Source organism: Ptiloglossa arizonensis, chromosome 3 (genome assembly GCF_051014685.1).
Source record: "Ptiloglossa arizonensis isolate GNS036 chromosome 3, iyPtiAriz1_principal, whole genome shotgun sequence".
NCBI lineage: Eukaryota > Metazoa > Arthropoda > Insecta > Hymenoptera > Colletidae > Ptiloglossa > Ptiloglossa arizonensis.
The window spans coordinates 25,558,904-25,580,734 of record NC_135050.1 but is presented as its reverse complement, the minus strand read 5'-3'; the positions used below and the strand labels follow the sequence as shown (position 1 = coordinate 25,580,734).

General features: G+C 37.5%; 2 protein-coding genes across 7 annotated transcripts in view; one reads left to right on the top strand and one right to left on the bottom strand.

Moving 5' to 3' along the window:
* The first annotated feature begins 910 nt into the window (after window positions 1-910).
* Window positions 911-8,804, top strand: LOC143144060 (uncharacterized). Of its 2 annotated transcripts, XR_012991339.1 has the most exons (4): window positions 911-1,182; window positions 1,347-6,995; window positions 7,102-7,188; window positions 7,270-7,407. XR_012991339.1 is itself a non-coding variant. In XM_076306065.1 (3 exons), the coding sequence occupies exons 2-3, from the start codon at window positions 1,453-1,455 to the stop codon at window positions 7,543-7,545; spliced, it is 6,012 nt and encodes a 2,003-aa protein (XP_076162180.1). In that variant the 5' UTR covers window positions 911-1,182; window positions 1,347-1,452; the 3' UTR covers window positions 7,546-8,804. The 2 variants fall into 2 exon arrangements, 1 of the variants encoding a protein (XP_076162180.1); XM_076306065.1 differs by having other exon boundaries at window positions 1,347-7,188; window positions 7,270-8,804.
* Window positions 8,447-21,831, bottom strand: part of LOC143144061 (high-affinity choline transporter 1) — a 33,771-nt gene continuing 20,386 nt past the window's right edge. For all 5 annotated transcript variants that reach the window (XM_076306069.1, XM_076306070.1, XM_076306066.1 and 2 more), the window contains 7 exons: window positions 21,118-21,224; window positions 20,918-21,021; window positions 20,677-20,807; window positions 19,875-20,152; window positions 18,722-19,366; window positions 18,184-18,380; window positions 8,447-17,422 (listed from right to left, as the gene is read on the bottom strand). In XM_076306069.1, coding sequence (XP_076162184.1) covers window positions 17,146-17,422; window positions 18,184-18,380; window positions 18,722-19,366; window positions 19,875-20,152; window positions 20,677-20,807; window positions 20,918-21,021; window positions 21,118-21,224 — 1,739 coding nt within the window. In that variant the 3' untranslated portion in view covers window positions 8,447-17,145. The remainder of the gene's footprint in view (window positions 17,423-18,183; window positions 18,381-18,721; window positions 19,367-19,874; window positions 20,153-20,676; window positions 20,808-20,917; window positions 21,022-21,117; window positions 21,225-21,831) is intronic.

Genomic DNA, 21,831 nt, shown 5'->3' with positions numbered 1-21,831 from the left:
CTGTAATTGTTTACTGTTTGCGTCGATATATAACTAATATTTTTCTGCTGAGATGAGATAATAAAAAAATTCTTTTTTATAAAACGCGTGCGGAACTGAAGAACAAAATGTTTACTTTCATAAATATCAACAGAAGAAATAATAAGGTAATCTATTGTTTTTATTCTACGATTCATTACTAGAAACGAGTAAGTTACACGGTTCAATCAGAATAGAGAATTGTTTATAATTCTAAGATTATTGATTTTTCAACCTATTAGTTATTAGAACTTTTTTCCTCCATTTAACAAGTACTATTTGCCCTGATAGTCTTGAATCCCTTTTTTACCACCCTGCATATTAGCGTTATCCACACCACAAAGTAAAGTGCTTTTCGATATCTGATTGGTAAAACGCGATCGAATACGATGACTCCATCATATTAGTAATATGGAAAGTTTTTTAAGATTAGTTGTAAGCAATGTTGCCTGATTAAATTTCACGTAATCAGAATTCTATTGGTCCACTATTCTGTGAGATAAAAATTGTAAAGCATATCACGATACTTTAACTAACATAAGCTATCAATCTGTGCAAAAATAAATTTTTATAAAGAATATTAGATCATTTTAAGAATGAATTCTGATACATATAAATAATACTTCTTTAAAGTATATTTTATTTAAATAATGTATATAATTATTTTAAAACGCAATATGTTTTTAATAAATAATAATTTATTCATTGAATTAACCAATTATGAGTAAAGTTACTAGACATAGTAACATATATATGTTTAGTGATTTTAATAATAAATTTTGGATAACACATCTAGATAGTGTTTTAGTCGTCCCACTAAAAACTTGCTATAAAGAGAAAGAGACTTCATTTGGCGTAATATAAATTTGTATAGACGCCAAATTTCAAATACGTCATAATTGGTAACTGATTCAAATCTGTATGTGTTGTATGCATGTACTTCTTAAATAAGTATTCGTAAAAGTTGAGAATTAATGTAGTTACTGTCAATACGAGTATAATATTATAAAGTAGACTCTTTTGTGAAGTATATGAACATTGTGTCGAGTGGTATTGTCGGAATAACCTAAAATGAACTATAACCTTTTACCAAAGAAATTATTCTTTACTCAAAGATAAACTTAACTTTTAAACTTTAAGGTTTTTAACTTCACTTTAATGTAGGTATGTAATTACTTTGATTATATTATATATTATACATTTTCTTTAAATTTTATCATATTTTAGACAGATACAATTATTTAGATTAAATTTGTATTTGTTTTAAATTTTCATCACAATATTTGGTATGAATTTATGATATTTAACAATGTGTTTATTTTTTACAGCAATCACAAATTTTGGAGAAAAATATTTGATAAAGATAGTAATGAAGAAAAAATATTTGATATAAATTCTCTTTACTTAAATTACTTTTTCAAGAATAAAGTCAGTATGACATCAATATTGGAAGAGCAAAGATTTGATGCTTCAGAAATGTTCAAAATCAAATTAGAAACTGAAGCCTTAGTTCCAAAACAAATATCTGATATTTACATTGATGATACAATTGTAAATACAAATCAAATAATAAGTGAAAACAATAATGTAGAAACATTGTGCAAACAATTTTGTAAGCCAGTTTCTGTAAGTCTTACAAAATTATCAACATCAGAGATAAAGGATTTATCTAAAACAAGTTTGTGTCAAACTCAAATTAAACGTAGAATTAGAAGAAAGAAAAAAAACTTAAATTTATCTATGTTGATGAATAATTCATGTACTGTACAAAAAAGGAAATCAATTAAACCAATTTTTTATCCATGTTGCCCAGAAAACAAAGTTAAGTCACCCAGTATAGCAGTTAGCAGAAAACGATTATCTAGTAAACGTAAGCAGCATAAAAAAGTTTCATTAAACTATGTTAAACAACCATATGTAAAATTACATAGAATAGACAAAATGATTAATAAAATAGCACAGTCTTTTGCAAAAGTAATTTCAGATCAAAAATATAAAATAAATGAACAGGAACAAGATGTAACTCATACAGAAGTAAGTCTGTTAACTACTCAATTGCCACCATTATATATCAATAGAGAGGAATTTCATGAAAACAAGACATTTAACACTTGCCTGAATGAGCATTTACAATTCCATCAGAATATTGAGAACTACAATAATAACATACATCAAATTAATAGTAACCAGAAATTCAAAAGAAGAAATTTTTGTGATGAAGATAGCTATAGTGAAAACAATTTGGATAATGATTTATATAATATAAATCCAGAAGAAACGAAGAGATTCAAATTAGATTTAGTAAAGACAGAACCAGATTCTTTTCTAACCATTGAAGAACACGAATTTTTTAGTGAATCAGTGGAAGATGCTGTTGAGGAAAAGTACAGCAATCAGTTATCATTACAGACAGAATCATATACACAATTAAATGTCCCTGATACATTATATAAGTATTTTAGCAAGCAAAATTTGGAACTTATGAATGAGAATGCGAATGTTGAAAAATATGATCCAAATGTATTGGAAAATATATTACAGGAAACTGATTACAGTTGTAATGATACAGTTGAAGGAGTTGAAGAAGGTTGTACCTCCAAGAGTGTGCCTTTCAAGATAGATTCCAATAGTAAAAGTAATATTTATCCAAAGCTAAAAGAAAACAATTCTGTAAATGTGGAAAAATCAATAGTAAAAAGTAATAAAATTCAAAAACAAACACATGAACCATTTACTTTGGATCAAAATTTAATACAAAAATATAAATTATTTACAGAATTAAGGGTCTGTTTAGTTAAATTTGATTCAATAAAAACCTCGTTTAATAATAAATATTCTGCCAAAGAAATTGAGGAATTAATAGAGAAGTATAAGAAGTCTTCACTGAATTCTAATTTTGAGCATACAATTAAACAACCTTTATCATCTGGTGCAATTTATTTAGAGAACATGATCATTAAATCTGACGAACCTGATAACTTTAGTGTAACTGAAAGTGAATCAATTTCTAGCCAAAGCAATGAAGCCATTGAAGATATGCAAAATGTTATTGAGAAATCATTTGAAAGAGAATATGAAGGTGTACCTTATGGCAATTTGGAGCAGAAATTGATTTTTGAAGCTTCTGCAAATGCATCATCTTCTGTAGAAAAAGCTTGTTTTAAAAGTCCTGAATTTTCTACTCTAATTGAACATACTGTTAATACAAAAAAACCAAAAAGTGTATTACATAAATATTCTTCTACAAAATCTACTAGCAAGGTATTAAATTCTTCTTTAAAAGAAAGGGTATTAGATACATGGTCTTATAATGAAAAGTTTGAAAAACTAATCAGCAATGTTAGACATTCAAAAGATATAGAAGACAACAAATCTAGAGTTTGTACTACCAAAACTAGTAGCTTTAAAGATGAAAGTCTTTCAAAGAATAGTAAGAAAATTCTTACTACAGAAGGAATGATAGGATTCACTGCGTTCACATCACTTTCTAAAGGTTTAAATGCCATCAACCACAGAGCAGATGCAAAGAAAAACATAACAGTCCATAATTCCAATATAATTTCTTTACCAAAATATAAAAAACTTATAGATAAGGAAGATAGTAATAAAGGTAATGAATCCTCCCTTAGCTATAAATGCATTGTTTGTGATCATAGTTTTGAAGAGTATTCTGTTTTGCAACAACATTTATCTAAGCATATGCAAAGACAGGATAACATTTCATTAATTCTGCCAAAACCGGTTCCCTTAGAAAAGACTCCAGTAGCTGCAACACCGCAAGAAACAAGACATTGTTTAGAACCAGGAAGAATGGGATTAACAAAGTCTTTTAATGAAGAAAATACTCTTCAAACAGTATCACTATCTAATAAAAATAAAGATAAGAGAAAGTTACTGCAAAAGAAGTCCCAAAAGAAGGATATACCAATAAAAGAACAGTGGTTAAATAAAATGAAAACTAATTTATCAAAAAAACTGAAACCCTCAAAAGCATGTAAATTCACAAATCAGTGTAGTATTTGTTTGCAGGATTTTCCATCAAAAATAGATTTGGCAGGTCACATTTTTTTACATACAGAAAGTGAATTGCAAGAAGCATATAAAGTTGAAAAGCAAAAACTAGAAAAAATGAATGAAGAAGTAGAGGAAGAAACCTCAGAAGAAATCAAATCCAAAACTAACGAATTAGTTATTGAAAAGACAAAGGATATTACAGATAAAACAATCCATATCATTGAAAAATCTTCAAAGATTACTGATGGAAAAGATATAATTTGTTCAGAACCATCAACTATACAAACACAAGACAGTTCATTAATAGCAAATTCCAAAATTAGAATTCTTGAAAAAGAAAAAGTAACTGATGATCCTAAACCAAGCAAATTGACTGCTTTAAATGAGAATGAATTTATACAAATTCAAGAGTTTTCTTTACAAAATAAGGTGGAGAAAGAGAAGACAAATAAAATAGGCAATATTAAGAAAAAATATACAATATGCCAATGTCATAATAAATCAGAATCTAATTTAAATTATCTGCAGATTGAAGTAGTTCTTCTCTGTCATATTTGTAAAGTATTATTTCGTAGCATGGAATGTTTTGAGACTCATTATCGCCTTCCAGAATATGCAGTTTGTAATCAGAATCGTTTAGACAGTGGTCGATCTCCAAATTTATTCTGTGCTAGTTGTGGTATGTTGTTTAGTTCAATTGTAGACGTGCGTGAACATCTACAATTACACATTCGTTTTAAGGAAAATTGTACAATGGACTTTCGATGTAATATCTGCAAAGTTATATTTATTGGAGAAGGATCTCTTTTTAGTACTCATTGGTTAAAACATGCAAAAGATCCATTTTGGGTAGCTAGTGAACAATCATTTCCAAAAACCTCTGTAATATGTCTAAAATCAAAGAAAGTAGATAAATCATCTAAAGAAACTGAATTAATTTTAAATAAATTTACAGATACGTTCATTCATGTAGCAGAAAATATTTGTTCTAATTGTAAATTGCCTTTTGTTACTGAAAATGATTTAAAAATACATCAATTGATGTGTAAAATACCTAACTCAATTACAAATACAACTGCATATACTAATATTGTTGTACAAAAACACCCAATAATACGCTTGATTTGTAATCTATGTGGTGGTAATTATTTTGATAAGTCAGAATTATATAAACACATGAAAAACATACATAAATTTGTTTCTGAGCCTCAATTTGTGTGCGTGTCTCTTACAACTGTTAGAAGGGTACTTGTTTGCAGTGTTTGTATGGAAATAAGTGAAAATATGGAAGACTTTGAGGAACACTGGGTAAAACATAATACGAATCGCCCATATTTCATTTGTACATATTGCGAAAAGAATTGTAGTAGTTTAAATTCTTTCCTGGAACACATCAAAGAACATGAATTTAAAATGAAAGACGATATATTCTGTAAAGTAAATTATAAGAAGATTGATTTTATTTGCAAACCTTGTAATATTGGTTTTGAATCTGAAAAAGGTTTAAGTGAACATATGATTATTCATAAAGTAACATATGAAGTAATAAAACCTACAACAGGTGAGGTATTAAACCAGGGAAGTTCTACATTAATTCCTGAAATAAACAATATTTCTACCCATTCAAAGTCAACAGAATTGACCATTGAAAAACATAAAAAGATGTCTACACAGAAGAATGCATATATAGATAATGAAACAATAGAAAACAATACACAAAAATGTTTGACAAAATCCAGTAGAGATATAGATAAAGAAGAATTAATTAATATATTAGAAGGAAATGAAGAGGATTCTGAACACGAACTAATAATAGATTTAAGAGAAGAACCAGCAGAGGAATGCAATAAATTAACGAGGAAAAAAAAGTATAAAAAGAAGCGAATTGCATTTACACCTGCATTAAATGCATCATCCAATGTTGAAACTTCTACAGTTTCTAAGAATACTAAAGTTGGTAGGTCTACTGAAAATGTAGTAATGCAAACACCTTCACGGAATGTCATAACAACTTCAGTAGTCTCCAATAAAGTAACCCAAGCTTCAAAAAATATCACAACTTCAAAAAATGCAGTAACTTCAACATCTTCTCAAAACATTACTTCAAATCAGAAAACATCTAAAAGTAATGCACAAGTTTCGTGCATGTCAGTAAACAATGTTAATAATTTGCCATCTATTTTATCTGCAAACAATGAGAAGCCAGTAGCATTAAGTAACGACAATTTGCTCAAACCAAAACAAGGTCTTTTACGTGTGAAAACTATCGCAGAACTTACAGGAAATCCAAATTCTTCCTATTCATGTTCTTGTAGATGTAATTTTAAATGTTCTAATGATTTGATGCAACATGTGCTAAATCACACATCCTCAGATAAACAGAAGGGAGAGTGTAAAGTTTCAGAGAAAAATCAACATTTGCAACAACCTTCAAATTGTACTCCAGACGAAAATAGTCATATTGATAAATCAGCTGAGTCTAAAAAAACCCAACAGGCAACAAATCTAGTTCCTCAAAACATTTCAGTTACATCAAGATTTTCAAATTCTCCAGTTTCTCAAATATCTACTACTAGCAAAGAATGCACCATACAATCTTGCGCTACATTAATAAATGATCAAACATCGCAATTACAATCGAATACAAGTCAAGAGCAATATTCATGTTCTTCTACACCAACTGTAGAAGGAGCATATCATAAAAACTTGCCTGCTTGTAATATTAGTCAGAGGAAAATTTTACCACGTTCTTCTGTACAAAGAAGTGAAGAAGCTTTGATTAGTAATAATCAAAATTGCAAACAAAAATTGCAGACTGCTTCAAATTATTCAGAAATAAATTATGTTTCCACAAGTGTTTTACAACAAAATCCTAATCTTATTTCTAATAGTTCAAATATCTATAATCATATACCCGCACAAAGCCAACAAATAGAACTTGATCAATCAGCAATGGGAAGAAGGTTTGTTCCCTTTCATAATAATAATTCTACAATTGGTGAAATGTTATTAGTGATTAACCATACTGCACCTACTATTACAAATATACCAGCGGTAGATATATTACAGCAGCATGGACATGGACCTCAAGTATATCAACCAATAGTTTACAATAATCCTATAATAACTATGGATCCATACATGCAACAGTCACAGGTATATTGGATGGTGTAAGCAAATGCATTTAATCATGTTACTTGCTTCATATAACCATGATACTTTATTATATATTTGCAGAATGTAATTCATTATTCTGGATCAAGCAATTACCAGGTGGCAACTAATCAGTATGTAGCTCCAATTGGAGAAAACATTATGACTTGTAAAATTACTCAACAACCTACAGTAGAACTAATTTGTCCTTATTGTCCAAAATCTGTTTCTTTTATTTCTGAGGAATTGTTCAATCTACATGTAAATACTTACCATAATATTATATGCGATATTTGTGGTCTGTATTTGCATGACTATAACGAACTAAATATTCACAGAATTAAACACCAGTTAATTTAAGAAGCATATCTAGATTATAAAGTAAACAGTATATTATTTTAAGTGCATATTATTTGAAGAAACTTGGTTTTAATAGAGTAAAACACAGAATATATTATACTTTAACAGATTTACTGCCGTGTTTCTATACAAACAAGTTCCTTGATCGCAAGCCACGTTGTTTTGTAAATTTTTAAGTTTTACCGATATGCTTATTGTCTGCGATGCAAAATTCAAATAGTGTCAGAATGGTAAATGTAATATTTAAACAGAAATCTAAGTATTCGAAAACAGGATGCTCGTAATATTCACGGACTTGGCAGCGATCGTGTTATTGTATCTCAAATCAATATAATGTGAAGTAAATTGTTTTGGTTTTCAAGTACAGCTCGTTGTCAAGGAAATGTGACTTAAAATATTAGTTTTAATATTAACTTATTTACATACGAACAAAATTACATATAAGTAATATACATATAATAAATTATGTAGTTAGATACGCCGAGAAAGTCTCGAATACATACATCGATCGAATTGTATCGTATGATGCACGTTACAGTTTTTTTAATTAAATACAATGTTCTGAACAAAGAGATTAGAATCACAATAAATAATATTTGTGTTGATGTTTGTACTCATATTTCTATATGCAATCATATTATTTTTAATTAATTTTTAAAAACATAACAACTCCCATTTTTATATATAATTTTAATCGTACAAAGTGTATTTTCTTTTTAAATTTAAATTAAATTCAATTTAAAAAAGGTCCGGCATTAAATCTGTATGTTTTAAAACATATTTAATACGTGATCAAAAAGAATGAGTGATGATACAATTTGTTTATATGTGTACTTAATGGAAGTAATGACTGTGTACGTCTTTACATTCTATCAAGTAATTAAGCAACATACATAATATGTTAACTAAAGACGCAGTACTGTTGTGTAATATTTGCAATGAATAAGATATTTTTATATAATTCCGAAGTATTCGTAAAATAATCGATGATCGTACATGACCTTACTGTTTAGAGAATTTCACAACAGACTATAACACTCAAGAGTATCTCTGTTCAGATTTGATACAAATTATATGTCTGATAAGTATATATTCGTATTAACGTAAATAAGAATTTTGTGTATTATAATAAAACTATTAATTAATAATTAATTCACCGAACCAGCATTCCTCGAAATGTGCCCCGCGATGCACTTAGCGAGGTCAAAATTTTCTCCCTAATGTATAAGATTAAATAAATTTAATAAACACGTATTAACAAAATATCTCAATGTTTTCATTTCTAATATAGTAATATCAATACGTATTACTCCTATAAATAGAAAGTTGACAGTTAAATGTATAATAGTAGCGATTCACTAAGAATGTATTAATAAATATAATAGTAATATTGTAACGCGACTTTTCCTACGAATTCACGAATGATCTGCATCGTACGTCGTACGTTTTCACTTGTGGCGCGGATAGGCCACCACGTGCAGGGCGTGCCTTTACACTGGAAGTGATTAACCTACACACGATGAACTGTGGGCAGTTGACTCCGGATCTTCTAAGGAATGGTTCCTTTCTTGTTATTAAATTCTCTGAAAATCTCAAGGACCTATAATTTTTAAAGTTGAAGACTTTGTGTAGATAAAATTGAATTTGAAGGAGTCTAGAGCAATAGAATCTCAAAATACTGTGAAAAATTCAACACATTTTCTACAGTGTTTGGTCAATTGAGAAAGTATGTCCGTGGAAGTTTAAGAATTAGATTATTTGTGACGTCTTTCTATACGAAAGTTTCTTTGCAACATATTTCAAATTGACACCTGTTAGCGACATGAGTTTTATTTGATTTCGTCTAGTAACTATTTTCATAGAAATTAAACAGTTTTGCAAGAATCATACTAAATAGTTATCAGTTTTCCTGTAGTTCTAAAATTTCTTAACAAAAGAGCTTACTCTCACACGTTGAATATGTGCTATGTATATGCTATGTTAACAAAAATGTGAAATCTTCTGTCAGGATCAATTCCTTGTGCCAATGTAAGTCGAAAGATCCCTTTAACGACGAAAAAATGAAATATAATGAAAATAACAATAAATATTCATGATATATGTATATGCTTGTCTCCTTTATTCGGCACTTTGAGCGTTTTTACCTTTTTTTTTTACAGTGATCGCCGTCTCAATCTCCGTAATCGATAAGAAATACATTCAATAGTCGAAACGATTGTTACGAACAACGAGAAGAAGTGGACTTTATTAAGGTTAAGCGTCGTTCTTTCTGGTATATTCGTTGCTCGTAATGATCGTACGAAGGGGACGAAATGTCTCTGGCGTGTATTATCAAAAGATCAATTAGAATTTGATATTGCGTACATGTTACCAGGCAAGTCAAATGTTTTTCTGGTATCGTAAAAAATTGCTGGACAAAAATCACGCGATTCAACGTTCAAATTTCGTATAGAATAGGTTTGTAAACGAATCGAACTTTTTGTCGCGTGACTTTTCAGGTATCTAATGTATAAAACCCGAAAGATGATGTGAAACTCTCTGTTTTGCCTGTAACATGTATTACTTCGCTTCGAGCCCCATACTGTTACAATACTACGGCGCTAAGAACTAGGTGACTCGACACAAATAAACAATTTATAAGTTCTCTATGCGACTCACCAATGACATCTAATGCAAACGTACTGAAGTATAAACTCTTTGGGAACGGATATCGAAACTATTGTCACCAACACACTTTTGCTGTCAGCTATGTTACTCCTTTGTCTAATTTGTATTTTTCCTTGTACAGGGTGGGACGTCAAATTCTTATTTTTATAATAGAATTATATACTCCAGAAACAAAGCGGTCTCTATTCGGAACAGGTTCTGCCAACAAAAATGTTCACTCGAGATCGTTCGCACATGCAGTCCTATTCAAAAATATATCGGCGATCTCGAAAGTTATAACCTCGAAGAAATAATCCACCAAAGGTAATATTTTTTTTTTTAACAAAGAATAGTCGAACAGAGAATAAAACTTTTAAGTACGCTTTTACGTTTTTCGTCGTTTTCGGATCACCGTGTGTGACAGATATATCGTCTCCAAAGAGTTATCGAAGAGCAGGACGAACCGATGTGAAAATAAAAATAAGTTCTCCGACGAAACAAAAGAGGGAGCTTAAGATACATATCTAGTATTCGATAGTTCTAAATCTGCGTGTTTAGCAACGATGATTATTAGCGACTAGACACGATTTTCTGGGTGCTTAAATAACTTTGGGCTCGAAGTGTTGAACTTTATGCATACGTACAACCCTGTTTGAGCGAACGAACAGCGCACATACAAATGAGAGTTCAATTAATGCGAAGAATGTTGAACATTTTTTACACGGAGTGTCGTACACGCGCAACGAATTAACAATTGTACCGACGAAAGAAGAAAATTATTGTGCCAATAGAGGAAGACGGAAGTTCATCTCGTCGAGTAATCGAAATTTATCGTTTCGTTTAATTGTATTGTTTAACGAGTATTGAATTGGAGAAGTCTGTTTAACTATGCCCAGCGAGGGTTGTATTCGAGTATTCTTATTCGTAATGAACGGTCCTTAAGTTAAGGCAAGCCTACATAACCGCTCGCGCAATTCGGTTCGCGAGCGTACGTATAATACATTTTTCATTTATCCTATAATTTGGCACGTGATTCACGTAACACAATTCTCCATTGTGTCTTGACTCGAAGAACGAAAGTTTCTCGTACTCGTTATAGTGCAGTACGCGATACATGTATAAAGCTATAACGTTATTGAAATTTACTTGTTTATAAAAGAAAGAAAGATCGCTACTCGCGATCGCGACTATGTATTTGCGGACCTCGTGTGTTTGAACCGGGAAAAGAAACTCGGTACGCATTCGCTATTTTCGTCGATTCAAGATCTCGAACGATCCAAGAAAATTACTTCTCGCGTTTCTTAAATTTCTCGTTACTATCCAAAATATTGTATTCGGAAAACGTGGAAAGACTATGGTAACGCTTGAAAAAAAAAAAATGGCGAATCGCTGCCTACGAGATACTACGAATCTTCGATTTTTTACATTTTTTTAAACGTTGGAAACAACGTTACTACTTTAAAAAAATATCAGTCTATCGTCAAGACCTTTCTTTTCAAAATTTCTACTAAAAAAAAAAAAAAAACAAAACAAAATGGTCCGTCTCTCGCGACACTCGAAGTTGAATAAAACTCGCGTCGGAACGTTTTCTTGCGCGTTGTCTCGACAAAAATTCGTCGAAAAAAATTGCCATTTTGTAGAGAAAGGCTCGAAGGATGCTTCGTCTCTCGACTCTCCGCGAAGGAGCCTGCGTCTGTATCGTTATTACGTTTCGAATTGTGAAAAAAAAGAACGCGACTGACCATTTTGTCTCGCTTCAGGGGCCGCGAAATACATAGCGCGAATAGTGTGCTATAAGTAATCCTATCTTAACGGTTAAGTATCACTACGAAAGACCGTAGCGGCCCTTCACGAGGCTTGTCCTCCAGGAATCGATCGCTACGTCTCGAGTCCTCTTTCGTATGTTTTAATAATACTGATATAGGTTTTCGACGTTTATCTCGCGCTTGCAATCGTTCTTTATATGATTACCGCTGTTAAAAAAATTGTGGAAAAAGTCGACGTCCCGGGCGCGAGGAAACGACCACCGATTGCGTGAAATCAACGACACGGGGGCTGGTGGAAATTCGGGGAAAGACTTTTCGTATTTCTACTTGTCACGATGTTAACGGTAAAGTACGTACGTATAAATAAATATACGCTAGATTGTTCTCGAATGTACGCAACGTGTTCGATGTTAATTGAACGAAGAAGGCGCTGGGTGGAAGTGTTTTACATTAAGTACGTTTCGAGTATACTTTGTACGGTTTTTGACGATCCGATCGATCGATAGTCAAATTATTTAAATTATTTCGTACAACCGAGGACTTCCGTATAACATTAAGTACGTTTCGACTATATTTAGTAAGATTTTGGCGATCCGATCGATCGTTACTAGTTCAAATTATTTAAATTATTTCGTACAACCGAGGACTTCCGTACAACGTGCTCGAATCATTCGATGAGAGAATCTGTTCGTGAGAATGCATTTCGTTAGAAAAGGTGAGAAAAATTTTTGTTCCAATTTGGTTCGTTTTACAGTTCTTTAGATTTAACCGCTACTTGGGTCGAAACCGTTGCATCCGTACGGATATTAAAGTTACTCAAGATTTGTACTCGAACTGATAATATTGGTATTCGTGTTGATCGACGAGTAGTAATTCGCTGAATTCTTTTCCCGATAGGTACACATTTCTCTTCACGTTGGAATCTCAACTCCTGAATTGTACACCGATGACTAAATTATTCACGCCTCTACGAGCCTTATCGAGAAAACAAAACTCCTGTTTCACGAACGAACGACTAGAATTAATGAACATCGGGAGCGTAAATTGTGGGACACATTCAACAGTTGTTTTACCTCGTTTACACGTGGTTGGTAAATCAACGGTTAATCGTATTCTTTCGACCTACGTTATCTTAAGAAAAATAGCACGACTGAGTCGGAGCGCGATCGATTGGCCGCTGAGATGCCACCCTCCCCCACTCTACCGTTTGGTTTCCCCCTCCCTTGTCTCTCTTCTCTTCGTACAAACCTTCAGGCACGTGTTCCCTGTATCTTGACACGTGACTGATTCGATTGTACACGAAATTTCGTCGCGAAACGTTTCGCGTTCTCGCATAATACGCTCCGTTCGGACGATGAGAATACATTTTTAGATTAATACGTTTGTACTTCGAAATTTAGAACCTTCGAGAATTAATGTTTAGACGTCGAGTGTACGCGAACGACCCGGCTGCCTAGGTAAACGAAAATTTAGGCACAACGCAAAGGTAGATGTCGCTCCGGGATTGGATCGGTGGAGGGGGGAGTGTCCTTGAAACGGCCAATCGATTGCGTCCCGACCGTGGATCGCGCAAAGGACCGGAAGTGTGGGCGTCCGTTTTACTCTAAGAAAAATCTTTGTCTCGTGGTATTGAGCCTACGGAGGTACTGGCGACTATTGTTTCTCGCTATCGTTACACCGATTAATTTAGAGACCTCCGTGTATACGTAACTACGTTTACAGTAATCCTACAGACTAGACGTATTATCGGTGGAAAAATATCGTATTTTGTTGTCGGAATATCATAATATTTGCACGTAATACATTGGACGTTCTATATCCAGCAGCTTAACCTTCCCTCGCGGGTACGAAAAAGTAGGTTGAGCGACGGAAACCCTTGACCCCCCCCCTGACGCGTTTCCGGCCGGAAGAAAAATTCGTTAGCCGCTGTGTGTCATCTTCCTGGGACTTCTTCCGGGTACACGGTGTCCCGTTGATCCGAGGAGAGCAATTTCGAAATCCTGACCTCCCACGTATTCGGATATCCACGAATAGGTGATCTGGACGAATAGAGAGATCCGAAGATCTGGAAATTTGGTTACCCAGCGGTTCAAAGATCTGGTAATCTGGTAACGTGGAAATTCAAAGACGAGTGGAAGATCACAGACCTGAAGCTCTACAAGTCTGAGAGATCCACAGATCCGAATATTTACGAATCCAGAGGCTCGAAGATCCGAAGATTTGGAAACCCAGAGGCCTGGAGACGCGAAGAATTAGAAATTTAGAAAATCGGAGATCCACAAGTCCAGAGATCTAGGGATCCGTAGTCACGGACACCCAGAGATTCGAAGATTCGGTTACGTGGGAGTCCAAATAATCGGAGATCCGTGGACACGAAGATCCAACGTGTCCAGAGATCCAGAGACTCGTTAGATCGGTGGATGAGAAACGCGAATGCAACGGTGCAGCAAACACGAAGCTTTCCTCGTGCCGGAAACGTAAACTAAAATGGCTTCGAGTAGCGAAGCTCATGCTGCTGCCTCTATTTTCTCACAGCTACACGGTGTATCAACTCCGTATATCGTCTCTCTTACGAACTGGACATCAGAAGTGGTAGCGGGCGTGCACCATTCTTAAACATTTCACACCACCTAATCACCTAATCTACCTCGTACATAATTACCTAGTGCTTATCGTGTTCCTATAACGGTATCATTGACGCGTACACGACGAACTGGCCAAAGGTCCTCGATCTCTTCCACGAATCGATCGTTCTATCTACACAGAGTCACGCAAAACAGATGACATCCGCTCGTTATTTGTACAAAAATTAATAATTACTTTCTGAACGGGTTATTGGGTCCGCGTCGAGGTCAGTCTGAAGAGGATCGATCCAACGACAAGAAAACATATCCATGATCGAGACTGTACCCTTACCAAAGCACTGACCATCGTTTGAGGGATTCAATCCTTGAACGTCTTTACCTTCTAAACTCGACACCAGTTGACGTATTCGTGTTAGGTTGTAGTGAATGCTGACAACTGGACACCAGTCGACGTATTCGTATTAGGTTGTAGTGAATGCTGACAACTGGACATCAATCGACGTATTTGTGTTAGGTTGTAGTGAATGCTGACAACTGGACACCAGTCGACGTATTCGTGTTAGATTGTGGCGAATGCTGACAACTGGCGTATTCGTGTTCAATTATTTAAAATTCCTCCAAACTGTCAGAATTGCGTGGAACCTGTTCCCAATTGATTCAGGTTACTTGACTCGAAGTAGGGAGAGATCGGTTGGAACTGACTAGAGTCGCTATGAGATCAGGATCGGTACCCTCGATTCCCATATAAATTGATAATCGATTCGATAAGAAGGATACAATCTCGGTCTCTCTTTCCGAGCTTGGAACACACGGTCGTCGAGAACTACGATAAGACCGTCATTGTCACTCGAAGATCAAGTTCCTCGACAACACGATCGACTCGTCGCTTATCGTTAGATCGAGACTGCGTTCGCAGTATTTTGTGCTTTGGAACGTGACATTGAAACCTGATTGTTCTTCAAACGAGTGCGACGAACAGGGATGAACCGGGATTGAAAAAATGCGCGTCCACAGTGAGACGAAAACGTTCGAACATCGTCCATGATTCCCGCGTTCGCCTGATCGGCGAGTTGCGTGTATCGTTCTTTAACGAACTGTACACCGCGATGGGAAATGGACTCGAACGCACCGAGAGTCTTCTTTTGAACCTGGGGTTAACGGTGGTTCGTGAACGTTCACGAGTGGAATATCGTAGCGAGTGCTGACAACTGGGTTATTTTACAAGAGGGGATGCATCATCGTTTAAAATGTATACGTACTTCACGATCCGCTAATGCCTACGAGTTTCTGATTCGTCCGCTAACTAAAATCTTACCGCTACTTTAATCGCGGGTGAAAGCGGTTAACCGAAGGTTTCTCGGGGACAAGTGTCTCGGAAACGTCGGACGAAGTTTCATCGAGTCGTCGCGAAACGGTTGCGAGCGAGAACCACCGTGGACGAACTGTTTGCGGTTAGATTCGTACCGTCGACGGGCAACAACTTTCGGGAGTCCTTCAGAGGACGTATCGTCTAGAGATCGTCTATGGTCACCGAGTGCGCTGTAATTCATCCGCGGTCAGAGAGCTCTCTGCGCACGCGAGTCGTCGACGAGCCACGCGCTGGTACTACGAGCAGCTGGAAAGATGTCACTTGGATTGGAGGGAATGTATAGTCCACTGTTGGTAAGTTGGCAATCGGGTGGTAACAAAGTAAGTCACGCAAACGTGGAATTGTATCCATTGGTCGCATCTACTGATCCAGATATCCTGCTAATAGGTGGAGCCAGTGACCTACTTCTCTGACTTCTGTGTCATCCCGATTGCCAACTTACCAACGACCAACAGTAGCATCGTGTGCAAGGAGAACGTGGATAGCAATTTTTGCTCGCAGTTAGTCGCAGATCATCGAAGACCGACTAAAACGACCCAATTCGCAATTCCTGCCGGATGACATCTTTCTAACTCTTCATAGTAGTATGCGCGGGTCGTTCGATGGCACGTGGAAGGAATGGGGGTTCTAATTGGACAATGTAGGAAGGCCACTACGGAAGAGTCAACAGTGGGGGTAGGTAGAGCCAACGAGGGACTTCCCTCGCTTCTGTACCGTCCCGTATGTCATCAAACGATTCGCGCACAGTACCTTACGCAAGTTGCAAGCACACTGGGCGAACATAGCGCCTTCCATCTCTGACTAGTAACTTCCACTAACCTTTCCAACTTCCCTCTAAATTTGTACACGTTCCTTTACAAGTGCTCAGAAAAACAATTAATTTCGCCCGTAATCAAAATGGCTCCGTTCCTATGGGATCTTCCGCGTTACAACGTGATCGCCATCTTGTTTCCCCCACGACCGCAAACAGTACGACATCCTCGAACGTGTTCCTTCGTCGTGACTGTTCCGAAACTGTATCAGGGAACGTGTTCACACGGTTCAGCGATTTGGATGCGGGGCCCATCGTCCCAAATTTCTCGATAAAAAACCAAGCAAGTAACAGTAAGTGATAAAACGGGCAGTGGTAGAATTGTACGACGGTTGGTGTGTAATAAAAAAAGGATCGGAGTTGTAACTGATCAGGCGGGATTCGATTGTCCTTAGTTCGTGGTCCTGGAAGGTACCGGTGCGTTTAAAACCTGCTGACCGCCTCGTCATCGGTCACGAAGTAGTTGGAGTTCTTCACGGCCGAGCTGTACATGTTGTACGTGGGACTGCAAACGACCAATCCGGTCGTGCAACCGCCGAGTTCCTTCTCGTTGGTCACGGAACCGTGACGGGCGATCGTCGACGTCCTTCTGTCCTTCTTCGCCAGGGTCATACGGCAATCCTCCGGGCGTAGCGGCATCGAGGGGTACGTTGGCTGCCTGGCCAACGTTGTCAGTGCACGGTCTCCCGTGTCGTTGAAGCTGCGCAAACGTTTGAAAGTAAAATCGGAGAGAGTGTTCGACGATTCGCCAACAACGGATTTGACTTTCGTGAAGTTTGCGTCTAGGCCGTGTTAAACTTTTGCGGTTGGTACCGATCGCCTAACTACGTAGTCTTAAACTCCTGACGTCTATTTAGGATGTTCAAGTGTTGTTAACACTTTGACACTTTTTTTACCGCCAACGTTTACCGTTGATTTATTACTCTATAGTAACAGAAAGCGAAGAATATAGTAACAACGTTCAAAAGTTTGGTTCAACATTTTTATAGGTATAAGAAAGGGTTCACATTTCTGCAGATTGTCTAAAACCGTCACAGACCCGGTGTCGGGATTTATTTGCAACCGAGTGGTCGCTGGAGGGTGTATATGATGTACAAGTACTCTCAACTGGTAAAGTGGTAATTGAACCTCAACATTAATCTCTACTCTGTAACCTACTGGTTAAACATGATTCTATCTTTAAATTTTTAGTAACGGTGTACGATGTCCACATCCTCTATTACTGGTTGAAACTCAACACTGACCTCTGTAATAGCAGGTTAAGTGCAGTTCTAATTCTAAATTTTTGGTCACAAGTCTACGGTATACAAATTCTCCATTACTAGTCGAAACACAACACTGACCCCTATCATAGTAGGTTAAATACAGTTCTATCCTTAAATTCTTAGCTACGAATCTACCCATCCTTTTGTTACCAGTTAAAACCCGATATCGACGATCCAGTTTGCGCATTATAGATACCTGTGATGCCTGACGATACCCCTCTTGATCCTGCAGTGTTCGTTACCACCCTGACCCTCGAGCGCCGTCCCGTGAGTCTTGCAGGCCTCCACTCCCATGGGTACCGGTGACAGGGAGCCGGGCCCGTAGGAACCACTGCTCTGCCTCCTGTCCAAAATGTGAACGAGCTCCACGGACGGTGTCGGTGAGAACGTGCCCTACGGACGCGATACAACGAATGTCTCCCGGGGTCATCATCGGAGCCACGATCAACACCGTCCAACGCGTCTCGACGATAACAAATCGAAAGAACACGAACGAAAACAAGTAAAAAGAAAATTGGACGGGAACGGTGTTTCGCCAGGTTCTATACCTAGGCATCCACCGTGGGAACAGGAAGTCGAGCAATTCGAAAGAAGCTTCGTTTTCCAACACAGTTTAATTAAACGAACTGTACAAAAACCAAAGGTAACAGGAACGGATATAAAATCAAAATGTTCTTCGTTCTTAAAAAACAACGTGCCAAACGTTACAAAGAAGTCACGTCCGAATCGCTCACCTGTAGCGACGGTCTTCGTAGGGTCCCGCCTTCCATACCGACCAACTTCACCCCCTTCACGTTCTTCTTCACCCCGATGGTGGTCAGCATGCTATCTGGGGCGTTCTGGAACTCTGCGTTGCTCCTCTCCACGATCCCGATCCTGTCGATCTCTCTCGTCTTCTCGACGCTCATCGAGGTGTCGTTGGTTCTGGTGTAATGGGGACCTGGGGTCAACGGTGGCGCCACCGTCGTGCTCAACGGAACCGAGGTGATACCCGTGTTGTTGCACGAGGACATCACCGACCGATCGGTGGGCAGCATCATGGAACCGCGAAGGTTACGTACACCCAGTATCTGACCCCTGGCCATCTCGTTGCTCTGCATTGGGGTGTAGTGAGTGGGGGTGGGGATAGGTCTGATGCTCATGGAACCGGGATGCATAGAATTCCGTAGGGTCTGCAGGTGCTGGAGACTCTGATTCGCCTTCTGAACGGCTGTTCCGACGTTGTTGATCCTCGGTGTTTCTTTGTCGTATGGATCACCGGGTATGGTCCCACTGTCACCGCGATCGGTCATGTCCTCGACGGAGTTGGTGGTCGTACGATCGTCGTCGTAGCTTCCAGGACCGACGCCGTCACAGGAATCCATTCCAGATGTCGATTTCTAGAGGTTGCGTAGGGAGGGGATGGTGTAGAGATAATCTTTAATAAGGCGCGAAATTCGAATTTCGCGAGGCGGTTCGTAAAATCGCGAGAACGATTTCGAGCACGATAAATTCGCGCACGTATAATCAACGGAGAGTTAATTCTACGGTCGTTGAGTTTCGTATTTTTTTTTATCTATTGTTTCGATCATTGTTTGCAAATGCTCTTGTAATCGTTTTAAAATGCACGTTCAATGGTCGTCGAGTCCATTGTACGACCCGATCGTTCAACGAGGAATACTGAAATTTGTCTAAAATGTAATAGTATAATTAACTACCCGCTCTGTACACTCGCACTTCGTCGAACGCTTTCACAGCGAAGAGTTTCGCTCTTCGGAAATCTATTTCGAGCAGTTCGACGAGTAATTGCAGTTAACGAGGGTTTAATTCTTCTCCGGAGAGGAATGCCGCGAGTTTATAGTTCGGTTAATGGCGCGCGCTAGCGAGTTTTCGTCGAAAGTGGCTCACGTTAACGGAAGAAGTTTCCATCAAAGCGGCCCCGGAGCTGCTCTGCACGACGCCCGATTGGTCCTTCGATTTCCCGGGCGAGTAAACGCTCAGGACGTCGCAGCATCGAGGGAAGTAACCTTTCCCGAGTAGATTTCTGGTGAAGAAACTGGTGATCAGCTGCGTGAACAGTGCTGCCAGCATAGCGCCGGTCCGGAATGGAAATTTTTGCGTTTGCGTTTCCGTGTCGTAGAACGGGTACTCGATCAATGCCGGCACCCCTAAACCTTTTTCACCGCCTGGAACATCAACGTACCTTGCAATTTATTCCCGGGTACAGTTCTCAATGTACGCAACGTACACTATTGGGTTGCTCGGAAAGTCATTTCGTTTTCCAAAATGGAGAATATTATTTAATAGAATATTTAATATTATTAAATAATATTCTATTAAATAATAGAGAATTTATTTAATAAAATAAATTATATGATATATAATTATATAAATATATAATTTACTAAAATCCACATTAATTGTTTATACACTCTAAAAAGATCGTGTTTCATTTTTACGAAAAAAAAAACGAAATGACTTCCCGGACAACCCAATATTCACAAGTAGATAATAAAGTTAATTTGATGGAATTACTATTCGACTGAATATAATTCGACCGAATATAATTATTTCGACCATTTATATATTTAACGCTACTATTCAACAGTCTCGGTCGAAGTCGTTGATAAAGTACACGGTGCTTAGACGAAAGCCGCGACTCGGCTCGATTTAAGTATTCTAATACAATAGGATTTTCATCCCCCTTTACCGCAAAGACGCAAGACAACGGCCACAAAGTATCCCGCGAGGCATCCGTAAGTGTCGACCAGGGAGGGCCAATGCACCACCGTTAACAATTGCGGGAAGAGCACCACGTAAATAAGATCGGAGCACAGGTACCTGAAAGGAACCGGAGACCTCCACGTTAATTGTTTCCCCGAGTTAATTATCAACGGAGCCGCGGGCAAACGAACAAAAGCGGCTGATTAAAACGCAACTACTCTACTCACGACAGATAATAAACGCTGTCCACCGTGAGCGCGATCGCGGTCGAAAGTCCCGTGAACACGATCACAGAGATCCTGAGTATCCAGCTCAGTTCCCTCTCGCTCGCCTGAAACGCAACAACCACGATAGAAGAACGACAACAATCGCGATAGAAGAACGATCGATCGGACTCGCTCCATCGACGAGCACACTTCCCGCTCACCTTCGGCCTCAGCGTGAGTCTGTAGACGTTCCTGGAGAACATCGAACTGCTGGCCAATATACCCGAATCTGCTGACGACATCACCGCGGCTGAGATCGCTCCCAGACCTGACAATCGATCCCAAAGTATACCAGGTGTGAATAAACTGTGGTGTTGTTCTTTGTAAGGTATGCGTTGGTACCGATCCTCGTCGATTTCAACGAAATTTGGCAGGTTTACAGGTCCACATGTCGAACAATTGTAAACGGAATTATAGACGTAGAGATCGTTTAGGCTTACACAAAGCAGGTGTAAAGTTTGGAGAAAGGTTTAGGGTATAGAGCGTCTCGACCAATGGTAACTATGAGTACAGTGGCAAGATTGATGGTATTTTTATACGAGATATTCGTGACGCAATATACACTTATGTATATTCTTATGTAGTTCTGCTTTTTTAATTTTATTTTTTTTATAACCGGTACGTCACATACGGCTATAATTCCGGTTACGATTGTTGCACGGGTCGATGTACAAACCTGCAAAATTTCATTGCAATCGGCGAGGATCACCAGTGACGTTTCCCTTGTCAGAATTGGAAAGACACCGGGACCAATCGTACGTTCCACGTATTCTTTCCAGCTCCGAACAGTAGAGAGTTCACGCGGTCGATAAACGACCCGAATTTCGTGCGTTAGTCTTGCGATTATTTTCGAAAGAACAATTAACTCGTGCACG